At 42.1% G+C, this 15,471-nt stretch overlaps 1 protein-coding gene across 5 annotated transcripts in view; it reads right to left on the bottom strand.

Moving 5' to 3' along the window:
• Window positions 1-15,471, bottom strand: part of cacna2d2a (calcium channel, voltage-dependent, alpha 2/delta subunit 2a) — a 186,955-nt gene that overhangs the window by 77,127 nt on the left and 94,357 nt on the right. For 4 of the 5 annotated variants that reach the window (XM_042223066.1, XM_042223065.1, XM_042223069.1 and 1 more), the window contains one exon: window positions 2,223-2,267. The exons of the other annotated variant lie outside the window; for it this stretch is intronic. In XM_042223066.1, coding sequence (XP_042079000.1) covers window positions 2,223-2,267 — 45 coding nt within the window. The remainder of the gene's footprint in view (window positions 1-2,222; window positions 2,268-15,471) is intronic. 5 annotated transcript variants of the gene reach the window in all.

Below are 15,471 nucleotides of genomic sequence, written 5' to 3' on the forward strand. Positions count from 1 at the left end.
TGTGAATCTGAAATGCTTTGAGCTTTGACTATCAAACAACAGTGAACCTGATTGGGTTAGGGATGTTGGCTTTTCAGCGGCACTAACTGTGAGTTTGTTTATCACTCAGTGTGACACTAATTCTGTCAATGTCGGGCATGGAGCCTCTTTTTTTTCCTCCCCTTTCTTCAGAAGAGCCCAATCATAATTAACCAAGGCAGTGTCTAATTAGGAGCTGAATAAATCCACACAGGAAAGACTGATTGGTTCATTTTCTTCAACCATCCACCACCTGTTTTGCCCCATTCATTACCCAATTTGTTAATTTTATCTACCCGTTCTCAAGGTTTAATTAAAGACTGAAGAGGCCAGAGATGACATTTTAAAGCTTCTTTCTATCTCACCTTCAGCCAACCAGGGCTAACCTGAGACATACCGCTTGTGACCCTGTGTATGTGCTTGCACGAGAGAGTGCTTAGGTGGAGGGAAAGAAAAAAAGACTATGATAACCTAAGACTAAGATAATCCTTTTAAACAATGGCTGCTTCACAGAAAACAACAATATGAGCACTAAACAGATGTTTAACATGCTTAACAAGTAGTGCTATTTGCATTTGCACGTCACATCTGAAAAACTGTGAAAAACCATTTCAATTTTGAGTCACAATTACACTAATCACACTTGTAATAATATATTTTATGTGTCTGATGCTTGTCCTCCAAGTAAATTACAACCTAGTGAGACATGATTGACAATATTTTTCAGCCAGGCAGATATAAGTATTGTGCTGAAAGCGGGATCACGCAGTCCAAATAATATTTGCATTTTCACCCGGGATGCTTTGTCTGCTCTCTGCCGAAGCGTATCTTATAATCTTTTAGGAGGTGAGAGGGAGCTGCTTTTGTTTGTTTTTGCAAAGATACAAGTGTTTTAACTCACGGCCACACGGGACCCAAAAGTCACAGTGTTATTTCACATCCAAACAAACTCGCTATTTAAAAAGCTCGATAGCTGAACATATCTAAAAGAGGCAAATAAAACATTCTTCAGCCTCCACATTAGAATGAACATCAGACATGCTTTGGGACATGACCGGTTTTTAACTTAAAATGAATCATCGCATTCCACATTTATATCAAGCGCACACTGACAACAGGAGAAGTTAACAGGGTACAGTGTAGAAGAGAGAAAAGAGCCTGCCAGTTACTTACCATTCTTGAAAACAGTCTTCAAACATCCCATTGCTCTATCATTAAAAGGTTTTTACTCAAGAAGTGGAGCTTAACTGAAAGAAAAAGTCATCGAGGGAGGAATCAAGATTCAGACAAGGGAGTACTGGTGGACTACTGTTGGGATTTTAGAGAGGAATGACCTCTGCCTGACTTATCCTGTCTTTTTTGGGGGTGGTGGTGGTTGTGGACTTGGTGATGTGGGGGTCAGAGGTGTGTCGCTGGTTTGGCCTCAGCGTGCCATGTTAATGATGACCGATGTTCTCCAATTAGATGCGCTGACAGGCCCTAAAGCGCTGTGTCATTAATCAAGGGAGTGGCGTGCACAAAGAGAAAATCACATCATGATTTATTGCTCCTCTGCCTCCCTTTCTCACTCTCTTCCCATCCTTTTTTGTGCTTTGGTGATCTAAAGAGGATTCTTGCACTCCTCCTTGAAACTTAATCAATCAGCGGGCACGGGCTCCAAGTGCACCCCATCCTGAGGAGGAACTGCAGGCTGCAACCAGAGTGGCGGCCTGGTGAGACCAATGATTTGCTGGGCTTTTCTGCTTCTTTGAATGCCACTCATATTCTTCAGTGTGAACGGCACGAGTGATAGAAATTGTTCCCACTGTATGAAACTGCGATGTGACCTGTGTTTAGGTCTGAGGTGTCTCGATGGGCACAGAGGTCTGACAACCATCGTGGTCCAGAGGAAGGAGAAAACTCTGGAAATTAGACCGGAGGGAGGACATCTAAAATCACTGTCACATGCATGTCAGCCTAGCCCTGCTCTGTCACACCAGCTCACCATATAGCAGTGTCACCTCGCTAACGCACACAGACAGCCCAGGGGCCTATGACCGGAGGAAGGGGGAGGCGGGGAGGGGTGCATCAACACCAAGAAGGGAAAGGATGGGGTAGGGTTGCAGGACACGGTGGCAGGGGTAGGAAGTTGAGTGGGTGGGATTTGGGGTTTAAGGCAGGCAGACGTGTGCGTGGGAGGGGGTAGCAGTCCGTACTGTACTCACATAGTCTGAATCCGCTTTGGAATCGTAGTATGAAATGGCATTCTCCTGTACAGAAAAGAAAAGTAAAAAGAAAGATGATGAGAGAAGATATAGCAGTGCCTATATCAGCCCGGACCTGCGGTGGTAAGGTAAAGAGACTCATGGTTATATTCAATCACACTGTTCAGCATGAGAATATAATCAGCATCACAGAACACAGAGGAGTAGTGTGATGTGGAATGTCATGAGAAGGTGAGAAGATAGCTGTAGGATGTGCTGCATCTGGACGATGCTTTTGTTAATAAGATGCAAATGTACGTGGCACATGTTTGCGCTTTGTTTGAGACGCTATAGGAACAGTTTCTGGTGCTGTGGAAACTGTTGTCCCCTTGTGTGGCGCTGTGGCATGAGCTCAGATGTAACATGGAGTAAAGTGGTTCGTGTGCGAGCAAAAATAAACTCAAAACATTACTCTCTCTGGGAGTCTTATCAACCTCTGCTGGTTGTGTTTTCAGTCTAGGCAAACAGCTCTCGTGGGAGGGAAGAAACAGAAAAAGGAAAAGAATGAAAATTTATTTGCATTACTTAATTAACAAGTAAAGTTTGTGGTCACCTGCTGAAGCCCCAAATTCAGTTTTCAGCCTTTACCTGGCACTATTCCCAGGATGTTAGCTTCCCTGCCGTGCTTTTTCAGTGAAATGGCATGCTTATCTCCCACAAAGGCAGGCGTGAGGGCGGGCAGGGGCTGCGTGTATCGCCCAGGATCCGTGTGGCCTGCCTCATTATCATGAGAAGGCTGGCTGAGGATGCACTCTCAAGGGCAGCCCAGTGACCGCCTCGCCCACACTGTAAGAGCTGGTCATGGTCTGATGAAGGAGGATAACTGACAGAGAAATAGAGTTTTCTATACAGGTGTACAAAGTCTTAAACAATGAGTACTCAGCCTGATTAATTTACTCAGTTTCTATTAGGCTCTTTTTTACTCCTACTGTTTGGTACATAATTATTCGCATCTCTCAGGTGCTCTGTGCATTTATTGATCTCAAGACAAAAACACAAACCTATACACTCGCATGTATCTATATGGACAGGTCCTCTTTTTCAGCCAGCGCTCATCATCCCGTCATTCTCTTTCAATGTAAAAGCCTTTCTACACACAACAGTCGAGGTCTTGGCACGCCTGCAGCGATAATCAGCTAGTCAGTCATCAGCTCAGTACCAAACAATCCATCAAAGAAAGAAAAAAGCAAAACAAAACAAAACCAAAAAAAAAAGGAAAAAAGATCAAAACTCAAGCTGACACCAAACATGGGGTGGGTGAGTCTGGGCTCAGCTTGTTTGGGAAATTAGAGAGGACAAGAGAGAGGAAGAACAGGATTTCCTTCCCGACACATCTCCCCAACTTACCAGCACTCCCTGTGGCGCCCAGCTCTTTCAGACATCAGGAGTGAGCAAAGTAAGGAAAGGAGCTGAGTGGAGGATCAGAGCAGATCTTTCAGGGAGTACGCTGGGTTAAGTTGGAGGTTAGGGTGGAGGCTCAGGCCAGGCTGATATGAAGGGATGAATTGTGAAGCGAGAGAGAGAGCGAGAGAGAGAGAGAGAGAGAGAGGACGAGCGATGGGTGGTTGTGGTTGGGTGCAGTGGGGAAAGAGCTGCCAGGGCTAAAAATAGCCCATGCCTCTGCAGAGAGAGAAGAGAAATGAAGTGAGAGCGAGAGAGGGACTATGGCAAAGCAACAGGGTTGTTGTGTCTGCCAGCTGGATTGATCCGGAGCCCAGTCCTGCTTAGACTGGTCCCATGCTTCTAAAGAGTTTACTCTCACTGCTGCGGCATTACAAGTCATTATTCAGAACTGCTTCCTGTAAATAAAAGCTGGGTTCCTCACACCCAAGGGACACCGTCCAGCATCTTTACTCAAACTGTAGTTGCCTACTTCTCGATTACCATTTGAACTGCTGTTTTGCTATGTAGCCCTTATTAGGTCAGACAGTAATTCAAATGTAAAAGCTAAATATGTGACTACATAACAGTTGCACATACTTCCATATAGGACACAAAGGGTCACTAATTTAACACTCATAAAAACGATACAGTCACTAGACCTCAACCTGGTTAAATGCATCTGGGCTATTTTGAACAGCAGCCTCTGCCAATGTCATCAAACTCTAAATGAAGTATTGTGTTTAAGGAGAAAAGTGTCTATAGTCTTTGCCACAGAGTAGTGTAGCTTTTCTGAGGCTCATTTAAAAAAAATTAACAGTTCATTTTCTGTCTTTTTGATGATATTCGTATCACATCTGTTATGATCCTGCTGCTGGTAAACATCATAATCCTGATTGTTTTGCTGCATTCCTGTTTTGCAGCAGCATTGTTTTGTATTCCTAAAAACCAAGCACACCCTTTTTCTTTTACATTGTTGCAGCGACTGCTAATGCCTAAAAGCCCAAACTCACTGTTTAGTTCAGCTCGAGCCAAGCTGCATGACAAAGAGCCTTTGGCAACTTTGGCAAACAAGATCTAAGTAAAGGAGTTAAAAGTCATAAGAAGGTTCTGTCTGGCCTCCCATGGCCAAGTTCCCAGAGATGTGAGTCATCCTGGACAGCGCCGAGGCTCGACCTCTTGTGGTAGAGGCAGCATCCAATGGGGACAGACATTTACCCATCAGGAATCGGATTCATGATCACAAACACTATCAAAAATCAAACTCCTGACTATGAGAGCCTGCCTACTCCACCACACATCCAACCACTCACAAGCACGCACAGAAGACGGGTCCGAGGCCACCATGACCCTTTGAGCATTCACTAGGGTAACATGGCCATCTGCTGTGGCTGGTCACGGGCCTCCACGGGCTCAGGGTCTGGGTTAAACACACATCTCATACAACACCAAGCCAGCAATTATCCCTCACTGATCTCCTTGCCCTCTGCACACGGCTGGCTTACACATGCACGAAAAAATGTATGATCTTATGTCTACAGAAACTGGGTGTGTACATGCAAACTATAGCTTGCATGTACACACCCACAAAACAGAAACACACAAAGTAGGAGAAATTCCCACTGACACAGTGCTATCAGTAAATTAAATCTATCATGCTGAGTGGACCAACAAATTCCAAACAGGAGACAAACACTGAGGTCAGCTGATGATCTCCAGCCACTCCCCTACATCAATCTTCCCCTGCTCATCTCCTACCGCCCTCCTCCGCTCACCGTTATCTTGATCTGCTTCCTCTTTTCTCCCTTTGCCCCATCTCCCCTTCTCCTCCCCCCTGCCCCGTCTTATCTTCATCTTTTCCAATCTCTCTTTCCTCAATACCGGCCTCCTCTCGCCAATTTCTGATTTCACCAAAAGCAGCAGCGCGTAGGTTAGATGCCTACTGTTGCTATAGAAACCGCCCCTGTACTCTAGATCACAATGTGACTTTGTCTCCTCGCCAGGGCTCCTATGCCTGCTCATTTTTATGTCTGACCAGATACATGCCTGCCTAGCTTTGCTTTGTTTGTTTTTTTAAATGTCTCTGTGAAAGGTTGTTCTTCTTCATTGTGTTTTCTTCTCACAGGTGATGCATGCTATTTCAAATTCGGCTATTGCTTGTAGTTACACATTTAAACTTCAATATCCACTTTCAGGTGAAGGTCAGAGCCCAAAATTTCATGATATGTGAAGAAGAGCTTGGCAGATAATTTATCTTCTAAAGTGCGTCATAACAATTCTGACTGAAAAATGGCTGGCACCTATAAAAGGATGCTAAATGTAGGGGTACATGTTATGACTGAGCACGGTCGCTGGGGCTCAATCTTCTGAATTTGAATCTGTGAGCTCTCTCAGCATGCTGGCTGCGACAGGTTGACATTTGAATGCGAGACAAGCGCTCCATCATCGGTGGGGACAGATTACAGTCATATTCATATCTCCTCTGGACACCTGCTAATGAATTTATAATTACAGAACACACTTTGTGCTTCTGCTGTGCCCTGGGGTGTGCACACAAGCATGGAGTAACACAAACACACACACAGACACGCACACACTGTGAACCTCTCTCTTGGCCCCGATAGTCTTGCAATCATTCCAAGCACCAGTTTCCCTAATGGAAGCTGACATTATATCAAACACAATAAAGTTTTTCATTTACTGCTCTTCATTAACCCACGCACATCAGCCCATAAGGTACACACTACCACACAAACACATGCACACATGCGCACACAGCTCAGTTAGTGTGAAAATTGAAGTAGAATAAAAAAGGAAAGCTGATACAATGTGATCCGACTCCAGAGAACTAATCTGTGAAGTTTTGCTGGAAACCAGTTAAGATGCTTTACATTTTCACCCCCTTCATATCTCCTTGGCTCTGATTTCCACTCCTATCTTTAGCTAGATACCAGTTTAGCACATGAACTGCAGTCCATTATCCGGCTGGGTGATGAGTGAGAATACAAATCTCTGACTAAGTCAGATTGGACGCTTGCTATTACAGTCTGATTGCACCTATATGAGAATATAGCAGGTAATTGTCTGGAGAATTCACAGCAAGTGTGCGAGCATCATGTCTCCCACCTCCTGCACGCTCTACCCAGGCAGCACATCTCATCTAAAACGTCACATATGTGAAATGTCACATGTTCAGACTTTATCCTGACTTCACTCTCCAGACGTTTGAACTTGATAAAACTGGACAATATTAGAAGGTGATTCTTTGCAGTAAGAGACGCTACCCTTCGTGTTTGGCACACGTCAACTCCTGTGCGCACACCACACACACATAATACAATTTCCGTATGTTAAGCAAGAAATGACTGACATCCAATTTCTTATGGAGACAGAGGAAATACATACACAAGGGCATTCATACTAAAAGGAGAGACATCCAAATTAAATCGGAATACGCCATCAGAAACTAATTTGTTCAGCTCGTTTTCTTTAGTATATATTTAGTACTATATTAATCATAGACATTTAAAAAAAATTGTCAGAAATCTGAGGGGCCTTTTACCACTTTGATCTTGAACTGCAGAGGTTGCCTGTGAATAAAATATGAAACTTTGTTCTTTAGGGGAGCTGTTCTCGCTGCTGGCAGTGTGTTTTTTTTCCCCTTCTCACTGTATGCTCATAAAAAGCACAGTATGTGGACGTTTGTAATTAAAATGCATGGAACATTTGTTCAGTGCAGGACTTCCACCTATAGCAGACTGCATTTCTGGGGGAGGGGTGGTTGGTGCGGGGCATTGCCAGTCCTAGTGCGCTTGCTGTGGGGTGCAGCTGTAGAGTTATCAGCGTGGGAGCTATTAGTGCTGTGGCTTGAAGCCTTCGTTGTACTTACAGTAACATAACGAGTGGTCATCAGCTTGAGTAGTTCCTGTTCTGTCTCTGTATGTGTGCCAACTCTCCAGTCAGAATGAATACAGACAGGCAGACACGCATTTTTCCAAACACACACATGCACAGAAAACCCTAACTCTCATTAACAGAAGCAAACTACATCTAAAGTCTAAAAATAAGAGGTGCAAACATGTTTCCATTTATGTATTTTTCTGTGGGTTTAAGGCAAAGTATTGCTAATGCCTTTTAACTTCAGCTCTTCAAGGCAGACTGCTGTTTGATGTGTCAGGTCCTTTTTTTTTTAACCAGTGAAGGTTAGAAAAATGGCTCTTTATAATTCCAAGTCAATGAGAAGAGTCAACAGGCAAACTGGAAATTAAACCGCTGGCCCGGAAGAATAAGAAAACAAGAGAAGGAGAGAGCTATTGAGCTGAAGTGAAACTCAGATAAAGGGGTGTATGATTGAGGCCTTGGGCGCGGCTGCCTCGCTCTCTCTCTCTCTTGCTCTCTCATTGGCATGCTCTGTATCTCGAGGCTTTTAAGCGATTAGGGAGCTGCTGAGACCATGGCGTCCAAGCATAGCTCCATGCAGATGTTCATTTGTATGCCAATAAACAAATGTGCCCCCAGATTAAAGCTCCAATACACAGTGCAAATTCAGCAAAGTGAATGACATTCTCCATGGACAACTCATCAATGTCTTGCTCCTCTTCACGCACAACCCCATGCCTCCTCCGAACTGCACGCTGACTTCAAAGACTGGCAATGATGGGCAAAAATCCGTGAGATATTAGAAGAAACGAGTGAAGAAAGAGAAGAGTCTTGATTATTTTAAAATGAAAACGAAATAGTTTATTTGAATACATTATATTACGTTATATGTGCCCCCAATTTGGCCCATGAATCTGCAAATTCCCTTCTTTAAGTCTCTCTTTGTAAACACCCTGCAGGTCAAAGATGCCAACTTTTTTTCTCCTCTTATATCCTTCCTCCCTCTCTTTTCCTCTTTCGTTTACATCTCTGCTGTGCTGTCTTTTTCTTTCAGAGCCTGACACTTTCCCTCGGTAAAAGCAGTTAAATCAGTCTGTGAATATTTCAATCCTGTGATAAGGAAAGAAGGCTTTGTCCTGCTGCACTCTGGGTAATGCTGCACTCCATTGTTGGCTGACAGGGCTCCATTGAGTAGCAGGTTTTAACGCTGATAGCATCACCACCCTGCATGGACACAGTGCCAGATAAAAAGCCTATCCAATGTGGCACACGCATGCCCACACCTCCAAACAAGCCTGCAATCTGATCATCACAGGAAAAGAAGGAAAGAGGTGCTGTAACACCAAATAAAGACAAATAAGATAAACAGGGCGTGACAATACTAACGCTATCATTGGATTCCCAAGGGATTTGATAAAGCAAATGCAATTACGTGCGTCTAACATTGTACGGCTTCCATAGCTGAAGTGACCAATCACATACACTCCAGCGCTCTGTGTGGACCCCCCCCCACTCACACTGCAGCTTGGTATGACACTGGTTCTATGCTTATCTTAGCAAAATGTTTCCAGGTTGCATTTTTCTCGGAGGGCTGAATGCTGCTTTTCATTTCACTGATGTTTTTCAGCCATTTTACCACCGCTAGTCCGTAGAGTCCCTAAAAGTCACCACCCCCTCTTTACAGCCTGACTGAGAGTGCCCAATCAACAATCAGCGCCAGCCAAAGGAAACCTGTTATTTTCGACCCCATAATCATTTCCATCACATGCCTTGCTGTACCTCACAATGATTTGAACATTGAAATGACAAAGGGAACCCTGCTTTAAGATATCTGCAGATAGGAACCAAGGACAGCAGGGACAGAATTCATCAAGCGAGTGCTAAAACCCAAGCAGGAATCTTTCCTCAGCTGCAGCATAACCAAGCTCTCACCGCTCACAAAATGACAGCCTAGCTGATGAGAGGCATCACTTTCCTGGAAAGCTGTGGTGGCCTCAAACACAGAGAGAAAATGAGCAGGTTTCTTGCAAACATCCTATCTAATGGAGGCAAAATGAGACAATATGGGGCTGTACCTCTGCAGTTAATAAATGGGTATCACCAGAGATCAAGGCAAGAGTGCTTCTTGTGTACAAAATTTTGGACAAAACCTAGAGATACCTATAACTAGATAACTAGAGATAACTATACTCATACTTGGAGGCTAATTGATATTAAATTACCATCTGATTACATATTTATTTGCAACAGTGCGGCCTTGGCCTCCTCCAGCTAACATACAACTTTAGCTAGCCCCGCCTCTCACTAGCAGCTGAACACATGGACAGCAGCACAGCAAACTCAGTGAAGCACCTTAAAGAATGACAGCCCGGTCTTTATGAAGAATTTCATGATATCAGTAAAGTTGTTTCAACAACAGTCAAGTATCAAACAACTGTCATAAATACTGACTTGGCCAGGGCACACGTTAATGTTAATGTTAGCTGTTTAATTATTGGCAGCTACTCACGTTAGCCACCTGTTAAATGATCGTAAAGTTATTGCTTATCAGCTTTAAACCAAATAAAGGTTAGTTTCATTACCTTGCTTTGTCTGTGAGTCCTGAATTTGGCTTCTTTTTTGCCAAACCCCCATGACACTATGGCTAATAATAAAACAATAAATTTGATGTGGGAGTTAAGCAGCAGATGTTATCAGTTTTGAACTGCAGTGGTAATAGACATGTTAATTTAACAGGATTATGCAATTATGTGCCTCTAAAATATATTATGCTTCTAGGCTGAAGCTGAGAAAGGTAGATATCAGTAGCTAGAATGAAACAACAGCAACTTACCTTAATTACAGAATTACAGGAAATAAATAGAGCTGCAGCTGATTACATGTGCATGGACAATAGCGTTCTAATCTTTGTTTACAAAAACTATACCTCTTATTTAAGGTTAAAAGGTTATTTTCCCTCTGTGGTATCAGAAATGGTATTGAGTATTTTCCTGGCTATTGATATTGAGTTTGAAATTCTAGTATTATGACAACCTTAAATGTTACATTGTAGAAAAGCTGAAACTTACATTAATAAATAAAGTTTCTGATATTTTTTCTATCACTTTAGGATTTAGCAGATGTAAAAATTGTTATAGAGGAATAGGGATTTGACACTGAACTGTAACTAGGATTGAAGGGAATGGATGAATATATGATCAATATTAAGTGCAGTAGAAAAAGAAAAGTACCCATCACACTTATGTTAATATATCAGCAATTACCACTTGTTGGACTTGCAGGCAAATACACAGTGCCTAACTCTAACTGGATGTACAGTAGGTGATCAATATTATCTCTCTCTCCTCTAATTTCTAGTCATCTCTACACTGTCAGCTCTATAACAAAAGAAATGTATTTTTTTCAAGTCCCCAAGGTTGCTGTAGAATAGTTATCTATCAGTATATGATCTATTCATTTAGTCTTTAAGACTAAACGTCAACATCTCAAAAAGTGAGAATACTTGAATACAGAAAGCTGTATCTCAAGTGCTTATCAGTCCATTGTGACTTCGTTTTTTACTATCGAGCTCTGACCAGAAGAGCCAACAGGCAGCAGGTTTACCCTTTAAAATAACATTTCATGGGCGTTAGCCATGTGTTCAAATGGGAAAATCAAGTTCTGCAGCATAACTCGGTGGATTTCTCTGACTATTGATTCCCATCTCCTGTGAGGCAGAGGGATCGATCAGTGGGATTTAGACATGGGGGCCACTTTCTCAGCCCTCCCTCCTGGCCTGCATGCCGCATCACAGTTGGGCAAACTCCTCCTGACAGAAGGCTTATTGACATCTCTGAACTTTTCTTTCTCTGTCATCTTTTTTTTTTTCTTAATGTTTCTGCACTTTAATGCTTCTTCCATTCTGAGTCACCTTACACTTTGTGATGTCCCCCCTGCTCGTGTTTTTGTGAAAAGGTGTTTCTTAAGGTAACAGCAACACATTAGTTATGAAACGTTGGGGGAAAAATACCTCAGAGAGATGAGAAAAGAGTCTGAGTGGGAAAAGGGGAAAAAAAGGTGAAAAGGACATTTCCACCTCAGAGCGCACCACTTAAACAAATTACAACGGTCTGCAATCAAGGAGCTGAAATTACCAAACTGCTGGGTCACCACAGCAACCAGAAGTCTGATCAAAGCTGTGAGCAGCACAGCAGTTGATAGAAAAATGAAGGGAGGTAACAGGGGAGGAGGTGCTAAAGGGATGGGAGAGCTGAGGAGACGAGGGAAACTGCGGTCAAAACACAGGTTTAGGTTTTAACTGTACTGGCATAAGACTAACAAATCAGTTGATCAGGAGTGTCTTAATCAGCACATATTCTTCAAGCACAGATTACCAGCTTTCCTATTCTATCCTATCCCTTTTATCCAATTTCCTATTCCTATTGTTGTTGTGGTTGTCAGTGAGTATGAGCACGAGTTATGTTTAATCCTTATTCTACTGAGCCCCTCACACCATCACGTTTGAAAGGGAAGAGACGTCCTTTTCAAACAGCGAAAAAGCAAAATGTGTAGGAATTTCTGTCCATATATCCCATCCACATATTTTTCCCTTCCAGTGATGAGCAGATGGAAGGCCGTTCCATGGTTCAGGATTCAGTGATAACACTGTTTACGAGTTCTATTACGTGCTCGGCAGGCTGCGAGCACTCTGTCTCAGTGCAGCTATAAGGAAGTGGAAGGGGTGAAAGCTCACAATGGAAATAGATGCAGTTTATTTGTGACTATGCTTATCAGTGTTTGAAATAAGAACTGTGCGTTAAAAAACGGGTTCACACGGCTATATTCCAGACTTTTTTCCATCAGCCCTTTGCAGCGGAGACGTTTTGAGTTTGGTTCTGCTAACACAAGATGGATTCAGTTTTTATTTACAAGGTCTGTAGCTGATGTTTGAAAAGAGGACTGGATATCCCATAAAACACAGAACCACACCAACAGTTTGATTACTGTTTTGAATAGCAAAAGCTATAATTACAGGAAAAATAGGCTTTATGCTGTCAGATTATGATTTGTAGATATTAAACTACAAAAAGTCCTGGTCTAATCAAGACTCACTGTCCCATCAAGTTGATGGCAGAATTTGATGTCTGAAAGAAGTTGAAATAACATTCCTTGTTATTTTCAGCAGCCCATAAATGTCTGGGAACTGAGGAGACCAGCTGCTGGACTCTTGGGTCTTCCTTGTGGTATTTTTTATTTCATGATGCAGCCAGTGTTTTCAGTTGTTGAAAAGTCTGGACTGCATGCAGCCCACTTCAGGACCTGGACTTTTTATCTAGGAAGCCATACTTCTGTAATAGATATAGTATGCGGTTTATCAGTGTGTTAGTGGAATATGCAAGACCTTTCCTGAAAAATCCATCTGGACAGGAGCACATGTTGCCTTAAAACCTGTAATACCTGTCAGCACTGATGGTGCCTTTCCAGATGTACCAGCAGCCAATTCCATAGGCAGTAATCCATCCCCATCAGAGAGGCCCAGTTATGACAAGCTGCCTGCTTGGTCCCTACCCTCCTTTGTCCAGAGGATACGGTGTCTATGTTTTCCACAAAAAAGTCACATTTTACTTCTAAAAATGTTAATGTGAAACCACCTGAGGGCACAAAAATAATAGGCATTTAAATATTAGTTTCTGGCCTTGTCCCTAGTTCACAGAGATTTCTCCAGATTTTCTGAATCTTTAGATGATATTATGCACTGCAGATGACAAAATCTTTAGTTTTCACCACTTTTAAGGGAAAAACACTATTCTGAAAGTGTTGCACAATTTTAGTCAAACTGGTTTTTGCTTATCATTACTTCAGAAAAACTCCAAAATATGCTTTTTATACCCAATCATATTGACCTGTTGCCAATTAATTCCAACTTTTTTTTTTAAATGTGTTGTGTCACAGAAATTCAAAATGCACTAATATTTTTGATGAATTAGCAACAAACTTCTATGTTTTCTGTGGTCCACTGTGAGTAAAGTTGTGCATATCATTCCATTCTGCTTTTCAGATAACATCCCAATATGTTTATTATTGGTTTTGTACATTTATAACAAGCTAATTTACTGTCAGAGATATAAGCATTGTCGAGTGCTTTGTATAACAGCTAAGGTTAAAATGTGCTTTCTACCTGAAGACTATTTAATGTGAGAATCATCTTGAATGGCAGCTTTGACTTTAATATCAGTCCACTTAAATTATATATAATTTAATATATAATTTTTCCTCTTTTTAAAACTCATTAACCTTGGTCTGTTTTATGCCAAATTACTAATTTACTCCTAACTCCTGCACATATAAACAATTCTTAATTGTTGGCACAGTAGTGTGTGCTAACAAAAAAAAATCGAAACGTCTTCCTTTTAGTTAATACAGTAAAATGAAGAGATAATAACAAGAGGCAAGTAACATTTTCAGATAACCACAGAAAAGGAGAAATAACACATAAGATTAACATGTAGAGAGGAGCCAGGGACAGGCACCCTTCATTTCTGTCTATTTTACCAGAATTTGAATGTGTCCAAGGCAGCCCTCATAAGACTAATGTATTCTGTGGTTAATGGAGCTGGTTGCTTCGAGGGCTGGGCTGAGAGTCGCCACAATGATTCTCACTCATTTCCTCTGAAGGGCCAATTATCTCAAATAGAGGCATTATGAAAGGAGCCGAACTTGGTCAAGTGAACAAACCCTTGCAGCTCGCGCTCCCAGCACTTCAGGTCATGTTACACCTCTAAGGGGACCTATAGTGATTTAAGGACATTTAATGTGGCTGGAAATACTGACTAAATGTAGCTACTATAGAAGGGTGACAAATTAAAGAAAAACACCCACAGTATGTTAGTGATGTCTGTTGGTGTTGATTAATATGAGTATCTGAAATGCTACAATAAGAATGAAATATTGTTCTTGCAAATCCTTGGTGACGGACAGATTTTTAACTGGATTTAGTGGATTTAGGTCTGATGACTGAAAAAGGCCACACAATGTGCTTTTTCTTATCAGATCATTTCAAGACCCCTCATGCCCTGTCATCCTGGAAGAGACCCCTCCCAGCACGATCAGAAACACTTTATATTGATTTGCACAATCCTTTCCTTTCAGATTATAAGCATGGCAGCAAAATGCCCCGACAGCATAACAAAGCTGCTGGGCTAGGGGTGGAGGGGGGTCAGGTTTTTCCTTTAATTTGTCACCTGTATGTACATGTGCTGAGAGCCATAAAGAGGTCACATGAATACCACTATTATGTATGAGAGTGGGTGGCTGAGTGGAGTTGAAGAGAGAGAAGCAGAGAGAGAGAGAAGAAGAGAAAGAGAAGGAGAGATTGTGTTGTCCTATGATGAAAGGCTTGATTGATTAGAGAGTGATGATTGCAGTAAATGGCCTGGAAGATGGCTCCATCTCTGTTTCCCGTTTTCTCCATCTCTTATACCTTCTTCCCTCACTCACTTGCTTTCTCACTTACACCTCTCTCACTCTCTCTCTCATTCCCGTCGTGCTTCTCTTTGTCACCCCCTCTTCTCCCTGGTTTCATCATGGCAACCCATCAACACAGCGCCTCTTTCTCTCTCTCTCTCTCCTAATGGCACAGCTATTAGTACTAATGCATTTCAAACATACAGCAGCTGCCACATCGCAATCTGAATGAAAGGACATGTCTTCCTCCAATCTCTCCAATCTCTGTCCTTTCTTCATCCAATCTTGTGTCTCGGTCCTAATGTGCTGCGCCTTATGTCAACTCTTCCTCAGATATATGACAGTGGTCATCAACAGCAACCTCTATACGTGATATGGGACGTGTGGCTGATAATAACATTGCTAATATACCTACAAAGTAGCTCGCCAGATACATTTATATATATATATATATATATATATCGATAGATAGATAGATAGATAGATAGATAGATAGATAGATAGATAG

This window comes from Haplochromis burtoni, unplaced genomic scaffold (assembly GCF_018398535.1).
Source record: "Haplochromis burtoni strain Fernald_Lab_line unplaced genomic scaffold, NCSU_Asbu1 Contig_100, whole genome shotgun sequence".
NCBI lineage: Eukaryota > Metazoa > Chordata > Actinopteri > Cichliformes > Cichlidae > Haplochromis > Haplochromis burtoni.